The 16030-nt window shown below is 39.4% G+C and overlaps 3 protein-coding genes across 3 annotated transcripts; 1 reads left to right on the forward strand and 2 right to left on the reverse strand.

Annotated features, from left to right (window-relative positions):
• Positions 1-20: 20 nt before the first annotated feature.
• Positions 21-8413, reverse strand: LOC136414501 (chaoptin). Its single transcript, XM_066398552.1, has 9 exons — positions 8064-8413; positions 4450-4974; positions 4294-4393; positions 3947-4236; positions 1974-3886; positions 1618-1910; positions 971-1556; positions 638-828; positions 21-581 (listed from the first exon to the last, which is right to left on the reverse strand). The coding sequence occupies exons 2-9, from the start codon at positions 4972-4974 to the stop codon at positions 463-465; spliced, it is 4017 nt and encodes a 1338-aa protein (XP_066254649.1). The 5' UTR covers positions 8064-8413; the 3' UTR covers positions 21-462.
• A 1090-nt stretch (positions 8414-9503) lies between these two features.
• Positions 9504-10656, forward strand: Sf3a2 (splicing factor 3a subunit 2). The gene is made up of 3 exons (XM_066394945.1): positions 9504-9887; positions 9946-10126; positions 10186-10656. Exons 1-3 carry the CDS (start codon positions 9651-9653, stop codon positions 10578-10580), a joined length of 813 nt encoding a protein of 270 aa, XP_066251042.1. The 5' UTR covers positions 9504-9650; the 3' UTR covers positions 10581-10656.
• Positions 10657-10926: 270 nt separating this feature from the next.
• On the reverse strand, positions 10927-15754 carry LOC136414530 (uncharacterized). Its single transcript, XM_066398632.1, has 11 exons — positions 15673-15754; positions 14783-15076; positions 14546-14732; positions 14302-14489; positions 14174-14245; positions 13847-14117; positions 13724-13791; positions 13508-13675; positions 13234-13450; positions 13010-13178; positions 10927-12268 (listed from the first exon to the last, which is right to left on the reverse strand). Exons 2-11 carry the CDS (start codon positions 15033-15035, stop codon positions 11084-11086), a joined length of 2778 nt encoding a protein of 925 aa, XP_066254729.1. The 5' UTR covers positions 15036-15076; positions 15673-15754; the 3' UTR covers positions 10927-11083.
• Between the last annotated feature and the right edge of the window lie 276 nt (positions 15755-16030).

Below are 16030 nucleotides of genomic sequence, written 5' to 3' on the forward strand. Positions count from 1 at the left end.
ATAATAGTATGTAAAACATTCAGGAGGGGGGGGGGGGGCGATCTGTGGATGTTTTTAAGAAAAAAAGTTCATATAAATATGGGCCCGTGTTTGCTTATTGCCTGAAATACAGGGTGGTAAAAAATAATTCTTTTTTTATCACCCTGTATTCCAGATAGAAAGCGAAAACGAATCCATGTTCAAATGAGCTTTCTTTCTTAAAATCATCCACAGATTAACCCACTGAATTTTTGATATACTGTTATGAAACACCCTCTACATTAACTCAAGTTTGTACTTGTTATAAATCAATAATATTGATATAATAATAAACTGCTATGTGGTATATACAAATAAAATTCCTATGTAATAAATATAAAAGTCGCTAATGTTATGGCTCTCATCGCATACTGTGTGGGCAGCCCTCAAGCCAATATGGCTTAATTTTATGTACAAAATCACTTCCACTCGAAAAAAGGACAACTATCGATATATTTTATCGTCCGATGGGTACGTGGCTATGAAATAAGGCTGCATGTTGCTTTGCTGGTAGTAGGGCCCCCTCCCCATAGTCGAGTAGGTCGTATTGGGTACGCGAACACCTAATACAATTGAAAAAACAAACAATTTTTTCCTGCATATAAACATGACTCAATACCTTGCTGATGTATGGCCATTTTGTGAGGCAAGGTGGCCGCATAACTTGGCGGAACGGCATATAGCGTAGATCCTGCGGGAGCCCCCTTTACGCTACACGCGCAGCTGCTACCCGAGCCAATCATGCCTGGTGCTACTATCGATCCTGTGGTCACTGGTCCGCCTCTGTACTGAGAACTACTCATCCTTAATCTAAAAATCGAAAATCAGAACTCATCAGTGAGGTAAACCATCAGCGGGGTAAACTTAGTCAACATCGGAATTTCACATTGACTAAGTTTAACTTGCGCATTTCATAAATATTCAGTTGCGTTTTTTACGATCTTTTTAGTACCTTATAATGCAAATTATAATGATAAGAATGGCGATAAATGCCACCACTCCTCCCACAATCCCAATAATCAGGGTATCATCGTTGTTTAAAGTGGACTGACCATTGGAGGCGGTCTTGACCTTCGGTTGGGGCTTTTCCGTCGCAGGCATTGACCATATTATGTCAGGTTCAGTGGTCTTTTTTTGCGCCCTCGTAGTGTCGGTTGAGACGCTGCTGCTCTGCGTGGTGGTGGTCTGTAGGACCATTTTCTTGGTATCGCAAGTCAGCTCATTGTCTCCAATTTCCCCCAGTAGCTTCCCAGCTAAGTAAGGAGGGCCGTGGCACTTTATCGTCATCATATGAGAAGGCAGCCATCTCCTCAAGACCCTAGAATTGCAGTCGCAAATAATGGGATTCGACTGAAGTCCTGTGATCTTCAAGTCCCCCCTTCGGTCTTCTAGAGTATTTAATAATTGCACGCTCAGAGTGGTCAGTTGATTGCCTGTGACGTCCAGGATGGTTTTGGACGATCTTGGAACGGGGAAAAATAGGGCTGGGGGGATTGAGGTCAAGGAGGTGTTTAATAAGCGAATTAGTACTTCTGGCCCTAAAATGATGAAACGATGGAAGTTTTTTGGGGCGATTGAGTTGTTAAAAGATGTATCTACCCTTGATTCCGGATAAAGTGCCCGAAGACACGCTTTTCAGCCTGAAACCGGTGATGCTTAGCTCTTTCAGTCTAGGGTGCAGCATTGACTGCAGTTGGTCCTTGCCTATGGCCGCATCTTTGGTTTCGATCATCACCCTCTCCAACAAGGGCATATTTTGCAGGACCCCGTTGATGTCTAAGTAGCCTAATTTAGGATATCCGTAGGCGCTTAGTTCCAGGAGATTAGGGGCGTGCTTGAAGGAATTTTTTTCGATTTTTGAGCACTCCTCCAATGAGTGCAGGCTCAGATATCTGGACAGAAATTGGTGGATTTAGGAGGGTTGCAAATCCTGTTTGCTTAAGCAAGAGACTCACCTTAGAGTATTCAACCCTTCGAATGCGTCTCCGGAAATCTCCTCAATGGGATTATTAGACAAATTCAACATTCGCAGATTCTTCAAAAACTTCCACACTTTGGGGCTGGTTATTTCGTTATGCGACACGTCCAACTCCTCCAGCAAAGTAGTCCGTTCGAAAACGCCTTCGGAGAGCTTTGAGATGTTGTTGAACGATATGTTCAGCTGCTTCAAGAAGGGCGTTTCCAGCCTGGAGATTTCCGACATTCCGGTGTGGGCCAGATTTAGGCTTCTTACAGTCTTCGGTTCGCTTAAAATGTTGGCAATAGCTTCGGGCGACAAGGGGTTGTGAGAGAAATCCAGCTTTTTGATGTTGACCATGATCCCGTCCTCCTCCGGGATCTCCTCGATGCTGTTATGGGACAAATCCACCGAGTCCAAGAAAAAATACTGTCGCTGCAGGGCCTTAAGGGGCGGAACGACGAACTTGTTCCTGGACAAAACTACATTGTCGAGCATTTGCAGCCTCGCTCTCTCGAAGATGTTATCGGGCAAATCGGCCAAATTGTTATTTTCTACGTTCAAAATCTCCAGCCTGATCAATCCCTCAAAAGTCCTCTCGGCCAGCCTATCCAGCTTATTGTGGCTCAAATCCAGCACTTGCAGCTGAGTGCTGTTGTGAAACGCCATTTCGCTCAAACTCTCCAAGTTATTATTCGACAGAAGCAGCGATCTAAGCCTGGGCAGCCTGGCAAAGTCCAGCTCGTCTATGGACTTCAGCTCGTTATGGGATAAGTCGATCAGCTCCAGAAACTGCAGATTAGCTATGACCTCCGCGGGGAAGAAATTGAGCTTATTCTTCCTTGCCAGGATTTGCTTGAGCCTGGGATGAATCCTGAAGGAGGAAGGGAAGAGATAGCTCAGCTGATTCTCTGACAAATCCAGGACCTCCAGGCTGGTGCCGGTGTTGAAGTACTCCCCCTTAAACGAGCTCAGCAAGTTTCCTTTCAGGCTCAGCTGCTTTATGTTCATAACGAAGACGAAAGCTGAGTGCTTGATGCTGCTGATGTTGTTGTAAGATAAGTCCACCGAAGTCAAGTTGGGCATGTTCACCAACGAGTTGTCCGGCAATTCTGAAATGTTGTTGTGGCTCAGACGGATCTGGATCAGTGAGGTTGAGTGCAGCAGGAGCTCTGGAGACCAGCTTTGAAGGCCGCATTTGCTCATATCCAGAATTTCCAATTTGGTTAAGTTTCTAAGTAAACTGACCGGAACCTTGTGGAGATGCATGTTGTTGCTGAGGTTCAAAGCTTTCAAAGAGGGCATCAGATGAAACGACGATTTAGGCAACTCCGTCAGGTGATTGTTGCTTAGGTCCAGGGTTACAAGGCCCCTTAACTCAATTGGAGGCTCTGGAAGAGTCATTATTCTATTTTCAGACAAATAGAGATGTCTTAGAGAGTCTTGGAGCCCCAGGAAAGCTTCGGCATTAACGACAGTCAGCCAGTTTCTCCGCAAGTCTAAATATCTCAAATTCTTAAGATCCTGAAAGATTTCTGCGGGCAGCTCCCGGACCACATTAGTGGACAATAGCAGAATCTCAATTCTTTCCGCTATGGACCTCAAGATGTCCCCCGATAAGGCAGTGATACGATTGTAATCCAATTGTAGAGAAGTGAGACGTGGAAGCCTCCCTAACGCAGAAGCGGGGATCAGCAGGATGTTGTTGTCTTTGAGATTGAGCTGCTCTAAATTGTCCAGGCCCTCAAAAGCGTCGTCCTCCACGGTCCTCAAGGAGTTCACACTAATGTCCAGGTTTCTCAATTGCTTTAAGCCCAAAAACGTCCCTGGAACTATGTTGGTCAAGCTGTTTCTGCTCAGATCCAACTGATGCAGGGAGGCGAGGGAAGCCAGATTTGAATTGTCCAGAGTCTGAAATATATTTAATTAGGCATAAAAAGTGAATTTACGATTATTCCGCAGATGTCCAACCTGCACAAGATTTGAGGAGAGGTTCAAGTGTCTCAGCCCTTTGAAGACCCTTAAAGAGACTGTGGGGAATTCAGTTATGAAGTTCTCAGAGAGGTCCAGTTTGCTCAGGTTCTCTGCCCCCAAAAACACGTCACTGTTGAATTTTGTTAGCCGGTTGTGGGACAAAAGGAGCGTCCTTATGGGCCCCATTTTGAGGAAGGCCCCGCTATCGATGGTTGCGATTAGATTATCTGTTAGGTCCACAGTTTCTAGGCTGGTCCTGGAGCTGAATGAGTCCAGGGTAATCGAGCCTATAAGAATTCGCTTAAGTGTTTAATACGATGGTCGTTTGCCCCCTGGGTTTTTACCAATATTGTTGCTGCGCAGCGATAGCAGCTTCAACGCCTTAGGACCGTTCAGCGAGGTGCTGGGGATCAGCCTGAAGTCGTTGTTATCCAAGTACAATTCCTGTGCCATGATACGAATTTTTACTTAATTAATTAATTAACGCCCAAAATCGTTACCTTCAGGTTGAGACAGCCCTCCAATATGCCCTCCTCAATCGTCTTAATGCCGTTCCCGCTCAAATCCAGTAAGTTCAAATATTTCAATCCCCTAAATTCGTTGGTGGAGAAAATGGGGTTCAAAGTGTCCCCCAATAAATTATAGCCCAGTTTTAGCTCCGTTAAAGTGTTTTGCACATTATGCAGCATTCTTTCAGTGAGCTTTCTTAGAGCGTTGTGAGACAGATCGAGGGCGCGCAAGGGGAGGCTGGAGGTGAATATTTGACTGGGCAAAACCTGATGCCCCGCATATCTCTGTCTGTAAGACACCACCGGGGCCCCAAACGGCAAAAAGGGGGCGTCGCTGGGGAATACGATCCTGTCGCAATTGACGGAGAGAGAAGGGTTGTTTTCCAGGGCTGCCTCCAGTGGGCCGAGGGCGCACGAGCAAGGGAAGCGCAGCTCTGGGGAGATTTCCTGGCAAGGAACGTATTCTTGGGAGGTAAGGCCGGTCAGGAGCGAGAGGAGGCTAATGAAGTAAATCATCTGCAATGGTAATAGTTATATAAGAAACACGTACGTGAAGATTATACGGTAAATTGTAGGATATGCATTATTTATTGGTGTGTGTTTTTTAGGAATTTATAGCTGTAATGACGACCGACTTCTCAAGATCTAGTTCGTTATTTTTAAAACATTATTCGTGGGTTACTTTCGTGAACGTGAGAACGCAGGTTTATAATACAGCAATACATAGGCGTAAATGCATGTTAATGTAGTCTTATAAGGGAAATGTGGGGTATATAATTGTTAGTCAATAATAAAAACATAAAAGATTATTGCACTGGAGGCAGATTGAAGGCCAGTTTGATCAATAGATCACCAAAAGATTTATGAATTTGTTGTAGACGTCTGAGACCTATTGTTCGTTCGTCTCAAACGCTTTGCGAAGTGAAATGTCCATGTCCCCCATACTGGAAAATGTATTTATTGGAAGATTTTGAAACTCATCACGTTCATAATTTTAGACCTTTAATTTAGTAGAAATATAAACGTTGTGGAGCTGGCAGTTTGTAGATGCATTTTCGAACGTAGTTGACCAGAAGTTTACGTTGCCGGGATAGGACTCATGTCAATTGTTCGGGCGACTGTGTTCAAAAATTATAGTTTTGATACCACATTTGTAAAATCAAATTTTATAAATTACAATAGTTTTTTAGAGATTAAAAGATAAATTTAACATTAAAATGGTTTTTGGGCAGAAAATACACTACGTTCAACACCAAAACTGCATAAAAATTAGAGAATGTTATAGCTAGAATATAAGCTCGCGTGCCTTTAGTAACGGTCACAGATTTAAACGAAACGATGTTAGTATTGTTACCAAGGAACTCGAACTCGAATCAGTGATAAACATAAAATCAAAGAAAGTGCGTATATTTTCCTTAATAAAAATCGGTGTGTAGCCTCTTGTTCATTAAACATGGATAACACTTGATTACATATGGTTGAACAAGAGGTCAGCCTCGCATACATAAAAAGAAACGAAACACTAACAAATAGCACTTAAAGTAATTACTCGCGCAGAAAATGAAAGTATATGAAAAAAGATTAGTTTAAATTTGGCGATTTACTAGAACCATATACATCCTGTATTGATCCTTGATACCTCAAGTCCTGGAGCCCTAGAAAAGCTTTTTAAGGGCCCTTCATGGCACAGCACCAAAATAAGTTTTCAAGTCCGTCTGCGTAGTGTTATAAAGCACATCGGAACGGTTAATCTGAGCTACTTTTTGAGAGCAATCGCGTCATGTGTACACCAGAGATCAAGGTGCAAGTCCACCAACTCCCATAGGTGTGTGAAGTGCAATTCTCTCCAAGGAAAATCCATTAATATCGGCTGCATGATGTGTTTCATTCAAATTTAAATGTGACATTCGCGATTTGATTGGCTAAAAAATTAGCCATATTGGATTTTTCAACCAATAGAATTAGTGATATTTACAACTTTTCCAGGATTATAGGTGGCGAGGATAGAGAATGTAGATAAGTTGTCTACAAATACTAAAACTAATTGCTCAATCCATTGCGGTTATAGATCTGCTTGAAAGGGGCTACCATAGGGTTCTTAATGTTGATAAAATCTTATGGAAATTGCAGTTTTCCAATGGTTTGTTAAAACCATTAAACTTTCACTATCAGACATCTTAAAGTCTAATGAATAAATGTATAAACTTAATGAATTCATTTTTAGCAGGTGACATTGAAAGAAGAATAAAATTAAATTTGCCTTAGGTAACAAGTGTATAATAATTATTGCAAGAAAGCAGGAACTGGCTGTGAAAAAAGGAAAACAGCGACAGCTTTTGCGTTGACCCTTTTGAGAAACTGCACTTGCGCAACTGCGAAAAATCGAAAACGTCATATTTCAAATTTCACAACGCCATCTTGTAGGGACGAAAAAGTGGTAATAATCAAGTGGCACTTGCTTTAAAATATCTCTTCAAATTAAGTCAGGGAGAAGTAAAAATGATGTAGCAAAATTTCGGTTTTTTCCGGATATCTTCGGAAGTATTCGGAATTTTTCCGGCTTCGAAGTGGCACTTTCTTGGATACTAAGTTGTGCAACTTTGCCCCGATTCGGGTGACCTCGTATCTCTCATAGTTTCCGAGATCCCAACGATGCGCCTCGAATTCGGACCACCCTGTACAATTCATTTAGATAATTTTCTCCTATACAACACATCATACACAGCATCGTCATAACACCAAATTGACCCAAATGTAACAGAATTAGTAATAGAGAGTTTTACTGTTTTCAATAGAAGATGTAATAGGCGGTTTTGCATACAATGATGACGTTCTTGAAACTATTTCCTGTTTTGAAGCAATGCGAGATGGCTATTTGCAAGGTTTAAGGTCACACAGACTCATGAGGTAATCTGAGGAGATTCATTCGGTTTTTATTGTTATAAATAAGAATTTAGTTATTTGGAAAATCTTAACGGGAAGGATTAGTTGGTTTCGCCTCGCCCCATCACCGTTAGACTTGGCACGACTCTCGAGTTCGTCAAATGATGTGAGAACCGCCGTAATGAGCATACCTCGATCTCCTAAGTGGGCAGTTGAAGCTAACGAAAGTTCCAAATTCACTCTTATTAAATTAATTAATTGTCATACAACCGTGAGGTTTCTATAACATCTCCCGATTGTGTAAACGCAAGAAGTGAAATCATTTCGTTATTTGAACTCAAACAAACCTGCTCGTTACATACGCGGCAGAACAAATTAGCGAAGACTTTTCTATTGAAGGACCCGAATTCTTTTGCGGCGAAGTAACTGGCAGGCGCATCCATTTAGATTCGTACCGAATGCCATCCGTGCCACCTTTGGTATTTGGAGACCTTGACCATCGGGTTTAATCATGTTTATAATTTGTGCGTGATGCTTAAAGATAAGTCGCAGCCACCGGACAGTACTGAGAAGTGCATATGCCCGGACCTACTTATGTTGCGAATAGCGTTAGTCTAGCGGCAACTGGGCCTTAGGGGCACGAAAGGCACCGTCGAGTGTGTTGTGTGTGTTTGAAATCCAGCGCCTTTTGGCCCTAGAAAAGAAAGCGGACAAAAACTTACTTTCTCAGCAGTAATCTGAAATCCATCCGTGGTCCCAAAGCAATTCAAAGATCGCTCTCTTTAAGGCGCGTCCGATATACCTCACTATTGTAACGGAAGAAAAAATTAAATTACTTTTACGACGCGTTTTCACTTCTTCTAGCCAAACGACCGAACGTGTGGACAAACGTACGCGGCGTATTCAATTTTTCGTTTATGTAATACGAAAATAATTCATTTATTAGCGGAAAGTTGCCTTAGCAGAGATACAAAAATCTCGTGAAAGGTCAACCGCATTCGAAAAAGCGGTGGTTCGCGCCTACAGGAGGACTTTTGCCCGCCAAGGCCTCTCGAGGTACTGACATCAATTGGAGTCTGTGGAATTAAAAGTTCATCAAAGAGATAGATCATCTGGTGCAAGACCTACGTTCTACGGTCTTAGGCGAGGTTTCTTGCCGGCGAAGAACGTCGTGGCTTAACAGTAAAAGTACCACGAATTGTTGCAGGTCCCTTTCTCTTCATCGTCAACTTATTGAAGACCTGTTACACGTCGGCATTCTTTATAGGCAGAACGCAAGAATACGCTTCTTCGATGAGTGCGAGATGCGCTATCGGATGTTGATCGCTTGATGCCACATTAACTCGTCCAGTAGTGTTGAAAATCTTGCGGTACCTTACACAATCGCGTATCCTGTTTGGGAATAAGACCGAAGACAATTTATTATTTTTTAATTAGGTAGCGTACGAACCTTTCTACGATTCTGAATAGGCGAGAAATCGAAGAAGAAAGCCCGCACTTTGCGCCAATCTGATGCATAAAAAAGGCGTCAGTTTTCTTTAAATTACCAGATCTCACATTCTTTGAAAATTGACCCCTAAGGCTCTGAAACAGCGAAAAAAAATCACCCTGTATAGTAAGTCTGCTCATAAGCAAGCTTATAATCTGAACTGTGACGAAATGGTGAATGAGAATAAAAAATGGTGATGGCGCAATGTGATGGACCTGTGAAAATAAGGCGTTAAAACTGTGGAGGCTCTGGAAACGTATTCAAGCAATAGATTTTGAACGTATTAACGTGTTCCCATTGAACCTTGATGAAAAATGCTTTGTAAAAAAATTTTCTGTCATGATCGCGTGATGAAGCATTGCTAGGAATGGATAAATATGAAAGTTTTTCTCTCTATCTTACTAGATATTATTTAATATAACATTCTAAATTTAATAAATTAAAGTAATTAAAACCAACTGCTAGCGAACACTATACGCAGCGTTGCCAGAAAGATATTTCTTTGGCATGGAAAAATTATTATGTTAATTATGTCAACGTCATTGTCCCACCTGTCACCTATTACTCCATTTTAGCTTCACTCAAATCCGGCGGACCTAAAAAACTGCAAATATTTAATATGTTTCTATTTCCACGGTTTTCTACTTAAAAACACGAAATAGAGTATTTTTTATTGTTTAAACTTAAGGAATTGTAATCTAAATTTTAGAATCACTAGGTGCATTTCCAACGCTCCTACAACCATAAGTTTGCCCTCGTACACAATAAGATAGTTCTCTGGCCCTATATCTGTGCCCCTCACACAAGTTTCAGCCTCATCATGGATTTCCAAAACCGCGCGGGAGGCAAAACAGGAGGAGGTGGAGTGGCATCATGGTCAGAATCGAACCGAGACCGCAGAGAGCGGCTAAGGCAACTTGCCTTAGAAACCATTGATTTACAAAAAGATCCCTATTTCATGAAAAACCATTTGGGGTCGTATGAATGCAAATTATGTTTGACTTTGCATAACAATGAGGGTAGCTATTTGGCTCACACACAGGGCAAGAAACATCAAGTAAGATTTTTGTAGTATGATTTGATTAAAAAGCTTATATTTCGGTTGTGAATTCTAGGCAAATTTAGCTAGAAGAGCAGCTAAGGAGGCCAAAGATGCCCCTTCAATGTTACAGCCTGAGAAACCCCGAGTAGAGCCCAAGAAATTTGTTAAAATTGGGCGGCCAGGTTATCGAGTGACCAAACAGAGGGATCCAGAAACTGGCCAGCAGAGCTTATTGTTCCAAATTGATTATCCTGGTACTTGAAAGAGGCAGTAAATGCAATATTGTAATGGTTTTAAAAACATTTTTTCACAGAAATTGCAGACCATGTATTGCCAAGGCACAGATTCATGTCTGCATATGAACAACGAATTGAACCTCCGGACCGCAAATGGCAATACTTGTTGTTTGCAGCTGAACCTTATGAAACTATAGCCTTCAAGGTGCCCAGTCGAGAAGTAGAGAAAATTGACAACAAATTTTGGACTCATTGGAACAGAGACACCAAACAATTCTTCCTGCAATTCGCTTTCAAAATCGAGAACAAAAAACAACCAACAATAGTGCCGAGGCCTCATATGATGGGAGGGGTGCCACCACCGCCGCCCATGCTCCCAGTGCCGCCACCGCCAAGACCACCGATGTTCAATCCAATGCCGCCGCCGATGATGAGAGCGGTCATGCCGGTGCCACCTCCTCATCATCATTGATAATGCGTGCTTTAGAGTTAAAAGTATACAATTTTCAATTATTTTTAAATTTATTAATTAAAGAGTTTTCCTCATTCTCAATAGTTTTTTTGAGTTCATTTGTGAGTTTTCCTATCTAGTCATCTAAATTATATAGTCAAAATAAAAATTACAAATTCGAATCTGCAATTATGGTTACCTCCGAATTTCTTTACTTGAGTGTTTATGGGACCTTGTTGTTATACTCATTGGATCACTGCGTTGCTCAAAAGTATACTTTGGAAATAAGTTTTACTTGGTACTTACTGACCAAATAAGGTTCTATACAGATTACAGGGTTGTCACTTAAAAATCGCACATATTAGAAAACTTTTATTACAAGAATGGTAATTGTAGAAGAATCTTAAATATCACTCTTATAAATAATAATATAAAAAATGGTCTATATTTTATAAATTTACATGAAAAACTATAATTATTGCTACTAAATTAAAAAATATATAAAATAACTCAAAACCGAAACGTTATTGAACAGTCAAACTGCCCGATTCTATTATTTTCTGCTTCATGGCTGCAAAGGCTTTCTGTAGACGCTGACTTGCAGGAACACCGCCATGGGCCCCCCTCTCCTTATAAATTTTCTTCTTGGGTTTAACCAGCAAGTTCTTATCCGGAGTGCTCATTCCGTGATTTTGCACCTTGTGCGTATACAAACTCCGGAAAGTAGAAAATTTCATGGGGCATTGCTCACACTCTATTTTCACACCCAGAACTGACCGATTTAAACTTTTATTAGTGTTTGCTATCGCGGGGCTGGGTTTCGCCAAGTTCTTTTGGATTGTAAAGGCTAAACGCTTGTTCTTGACGCAGTTGGTCCTAACGTGACTATCCAGCAATACTTTAGAGGTAAATGTAGCGGAACATGAAGAGCAGATGATTTTTTTATGTGTTTTAACATGAACAGCTAATTTAGTCTCAGAATCACACACTCTGGGACATTCGCTGCACTTAAAACAATTACTCTTCAGTGGAGATTTAGTCACTGTAGCTTTCCTAGGAGATACTTTCAACACACTCGTGTTGTAGATTAAGTTGGACTTCACATGACTTTTCTTGTGCATATTAAACAGAGTTATGTTTCTGAATTGTTGAAGGCACACGGGGCAACTGTGGCTAGTGTTTTTGGCACATTCATGCTTTTGCAACAAAATGTTGTTTTTAAATGTTTGCTCGCATTTCTCGCACTTGTGGCTGTACTCTAGTTTTCGAAGCAAGGATTGACGTGGCATGTTCATCTTGGCTTTGTTCTGAAGATTGTTCAATTTGTGGTGGTTGATGTGAGTATTAAGGCTGTTTTGACTGGGAAATGTTTTTGGGCAATAGGGGCAAATTACTTCCTTTTTAATTAAATCACTACTTGTGCTGTCAGGTACTGAAGACTTTTCTTGTGTAACAAGCGCTTTCCTAGGAGGCCGCCCACGTTTCCTTTTAACAGTACCTGTAGGAAGATTATGAATGCTTTTCCTTTTTAAAGACTTATCACTACAATTGCTTTGTAAATCAGTGCCAGACACTACAGTATCTTCACTGTCAGATGTTATCTCAATCACTTTGTCAGAAATTTGATTTTTGGTAAGGTGTTTCTTGTTTAGAATTCTATTTGGGTTGGTATCCTCTTCGGAGTCCGAAAGTTCCACAACAGCAGTTACCTGAAATAAAATTTCAATTTTGAAATTACATGGATTAATGAAATATACACTGCTAAAATGTTCTTTGTTTCTGAGATCTCATGTTGATATTATGGAGAACTAGAATTGTGCTCTTCTACTGGCCCTTCAGATTCATAAAATGGTTAATAATAATGTCTCTCAGTCATAGACACAGGACGTGTCTCATGAACTGGAACTATATGCTCTATAATTTATTTCTGTTATGAAAAATCTGAAATTATGGATTTACATTTATATCTAGTTGATGGTTGTATGAGAGCTAGTTTTTAGGACAATCTTAATAGACAGCAGACAGAGCTAAAATCTGTTAATTTGGTGGATAAATCTGAGTTTCAAGTAAAAAATAAATAAATAACTATGAAAAATCCTCACCTTTAGAATTTAGTGCAAAAACTAATTCCTGGTTCTTGAGTAGGAAGAATAGGATAAGGCTAATATGAAAAGGGCGTTGAACGTAATATATATATACATATATTTTGCTTAAAAATCACTAAAAATGGATAACGATACTAACGTTTTGATAATAACTCCAGAAAACCGTTAATTTAACCATCTTTGACTATTTTGACATGTAAACATCAAATAGTACCTTATTATCGGAGATCATATATAGTGTTCGAATTGAATCACAAACTATATGAAAAGAATTCACAATTGTCCCAAACAAAAACTTACTTTTACAACATGCGCTAAAAACCAGTTTGTTAAACAAGAACTTACCAGCAATTTTCCATTTTCAATTCTCTTATTGCCACTTTCCACAAACCCTCCTGAAGAAACAATCACTTCCTGAACAATAATCTCTTCCTTGCTCCTCTCTATAATGGGTTTAATGAGTTGCTTCCGGGGCTGCCTGTGTTTCCTCACTGGCGCTTGAGGAATTGTCGTTCTAAACATTACTTTCTCTAATTAAAAATGCAGCTTTTTCCAAGGAAAAATAATACCTATTCAAAAAATTGTGAAACTTTTTGGCGAGTAAGGCGTCTTTGTTCTTTGCAAATCTTTTATGATAAACATCATCTTCAGGGAGTGCTTTATCGCCGATTGAATTTTCAATTTTGTCCGGGTCTTTGATAAAAGACGTGCGTAAGACGCTCCTAGAGTTGGATTGAGGCTTTAGAGTCTTTGAGGTAGGAACGCGCGAATTTGCAAGATGAGCCCCTATGAAAAAATATTGAAAAAAGTAACTATTGAGTTTGTTTTAGGGTTAAGGATTACCTGATAAAGCATCCACATTCTCCTTTTCATGGTACACTACAAGATATTTGACATTATCAAGAGATTTTCTTGATTTATCTCCTCTCAGAGGATTAGTTTGATGTGTGACTAGGTCTTGTGGCGTTTGATCAGGGTTTATGTTATTGACCACAACAGGTTGAGTTTCTCCTTAAAATAATATTCAGAACCAATATTTTTGTTTTTGACATTTTTTACCTGCAAGGGGTTCCAGAGTGTCCCTTAAATTCTCTGTAATAGCTTCATTATCAATCCCCTCTTCATTGCTAAAATAAATCAAATTGACTAAATGTTTTACTCTTTGACCAATAAAAATATTACGTTCCAGAAGTCACTAGCTCAGTCTCATATTCCACCTCAATCTGATTATTTTCACTAATCAAGTGATCATAAAAGTGCTCCTCACTCTCAAAATTACCTAACAATGTTTCAGGTTTATTTTCAGAGACCTCATAATTTTCTTCCCTTGAATTTGTTATATGCAATGTTTCTTGTGATATCTCTTGGGATTGCACATTTTCTTTATCTATAATGCTTTCCAGATGCTCCTGTTTTACATCAATTGCACTCCTCAAATCAAATTGAGATGCTTCTAAAATGGCATTAATATAATCCCTTGAAAATCTTGTTAATAAAGTTACATTCTACCTGCAACAACATTTTCTTCCACTTCATTTAAAAGTGAGTTGTTCTCTTCAACTCCATTAGCTACTCTTTGGACTAAAGAGAAAAATTGAGTTTGCCAAACATCTCGAAATTAACCAATACTCACTTACCCTTAACATACTGTTCTTCAGATGTCTCAAAACTGGCCTTGTCATGTTCCAAACTTGCAGGGACTAAATAATACTGTTCAGGATTAAGTAGTGCCTCTTGGGGAACAACTTCCTCACTTGCTTGATCTTCATTGGGAAGCAATACCACAGTTTCAGGTATGGGCTCAAGCTGTCCACCTGGTGTTTGTCTAAATTTACATTATCAATGTGTCAATGGTTAAATCTCCTCTTATATAAATCAAACCTAAATGTAAATTGATATCTCTGAATTTGCCCTGATTCATCTTCAGTTGATTGGATTCCATACAAATCCTTTGATCCTTCCAGCATGAAAACCACAACCTCGGCATTGTTTTCCACATTAGTAACTTCTTCATCTTTATTTTCTACTTCTGAATTATTATTGGGTGGCACAGCCACCTCTTCAGGACCTAAAACCAAAAACTTTAATGTTTGAATGTATTTTGTTTATATTAAATACCAAGGGTTAAATTTAAATTGCTGAGATCTTCTAAAGTCAACTCAGCACTATCATCTAAGATAGAGAAGTATTGAGTATTCTCAGTGGAGTCAATTGCTGTGGAATAGGTCTCATTTAAAGACGAATCAGTGACAAGGGGGTTATTAGCATCGAAGTATGGTAGTGTTTCATCCTGAGGTTGATTCCAGATTATAGAACCATCAGATATTATCACAGCTTGCTCTCCATCTGAGTAAATGTATTGTTTGGACATTGCTGCTGGGTGCCGTGGTGCAGCAAAAATTTCTGTTATTTCTGAAGAACAAATAGTACTTAATACTTAGGCTGGTTTTACCAAACTTTTTAACCCTTAAAGAGTTAATAACGTGTTATTTGGGCCCAGTTGTATATCTTTCTTTTAATCCTGGAGTTCACACCTGAATTTTGACATGTGCTTTATTATTTATTTGTCAAAATCTCCATATAACTGTAGGTGGAGTCAAGATTAATATTTACAACTCAGTCCCAACGACACTTAAGTCTTAATTCTTAATTTTTGATGTCAATGCACAACGTTAAAAGCTTCCAACTTAAGAATTAAGAAAACAGTTCTTGACGCATGCGTAGAGGAGCAGGTGAATTGTCAGTTTAGGTTTACTAGATATAAAATACCCGTCCTAACCACTTTTTGGAAGAATGTTCATTGCATGAATTGCTTCAAACAATGGTTTGACAAAACTGCTTTCAGAAAAATAATTGTGCAAACATTGCCCATTGGCCAGTCGTTAATATGACATTCTTAACAGTTAGGAACTTGCAGAAACTTTCTGATGAATTACAAATTAAGAATTAGAATTAGGAATTAACAATGAGGAATTAATACTTAAGAAGTTCGATAAACCCGGCCTTACCTTAAAATATACCAATTTTGATGTCTTCTTTTTGTAATTAATTATTTTTATAATGTCATTTCGGTTTTTATTTGACTTTGACCTTTAAGCAATTTGGGTTTTGACAGATGTGGTAAAAGTAAGGCACTCCGTGGAGTTGTGTGTTGTGTAAAGGAGATTTGGCAACGTAAGGAGACGTCGATAAATTGAGAACTATCACGAAGCTTTAAGTTTATATTTCTTTTAAAAAATGCGCACAAGGCTAGTAAATAAACAATTAATGAAGAATTTCAAACAAACAACAAAACAATAAATAAATAATTAATGAACATTTTTAGAAATCAAGTTGCAATTTTTTGTATTCTTTGCAAAAATATTA

Source organism: Euwallacea similis, chromosome 1 (assembly GCF_039881205.1).
Source record: "Euwallacea similis isolate ESF13 chromosome 1, ESF131.1, whole genome shotgun sequence".
In the NCBI taxonomy this organism is placed as follows: Eukaryota; Metazoa; Arthropoda; class Insecta; order Coleoptera; family Curculionidae; genus Euwallacea; species Euwallacea similis.

Excerpts from the sequence above, each read along its gene's own strand:
- LOC136414501 (XM_066398552.1), bottom strand. The coding sequence starts at position 4,974 with ATGATTTACTTCATTAGCCTCCTCTCGCTCCTGACCGGCCTTACCTCC. Across the intron at positions 4,394-4,449 it reads AGGGCTGTCTCAACCTGAAG|GAATTGTACTTGGATAACAA; the intron begins GTAACGATTTTG and ends ATCATGGCACAG. Across the intron at positions 4,237-4,293 it reads GCTGCGCAGCAACAATATTG|GCTCGATTACCCTGGACTCA; the intron begins GTAAAAACCCAG and ends GAATTCTTATAG.
- Sf3a2 (XM_066394945.1), top strand. The coding sequence starts at position 9,651 with ATGGATTTCCAAAACCGCGCGGGAGGCAAAACAGGAGGAGGTGGAGTG. Across the intron at positions 9,888-9,945 it reads CACAGGGCAAGAAACATCAA|GCAAATTTAGCTAGAAGAGC; the intron begins GTAAGATTTTTG and ends TGTGAATTCTAG. Across the intron at positions 10,127-10,185 it reads GTTCCAAATTGATTATCCTG|AAATTGCAGACCATGTATTG; the intron begins GTACTTGAAAGA and ends ATTTTTTCACAG.
- LOC136414530 (XM_066398632.1), bottom strand. The coding sequence starts at position 15,035 with ATGTCCAAACAATACATTTACTCAGATGGAGAGCAAGCTGTGATAATA. Across the intron at positions 13,676-13,723 it reads CACTCTGGAACCCCTTGCAG|GAGAAACTCAACCTGTTGTG; the intron begins GTAAAAAATGTC and ends TATTATTTTAAG. Across the intron at positions 13,451-13,507 it reads GAATGTGGATGCTTTATCAG|GGGCTCATCTTGCAAATTCG; the intron begins GTAATCCTTAAC and ends ATTTTTTCATAG.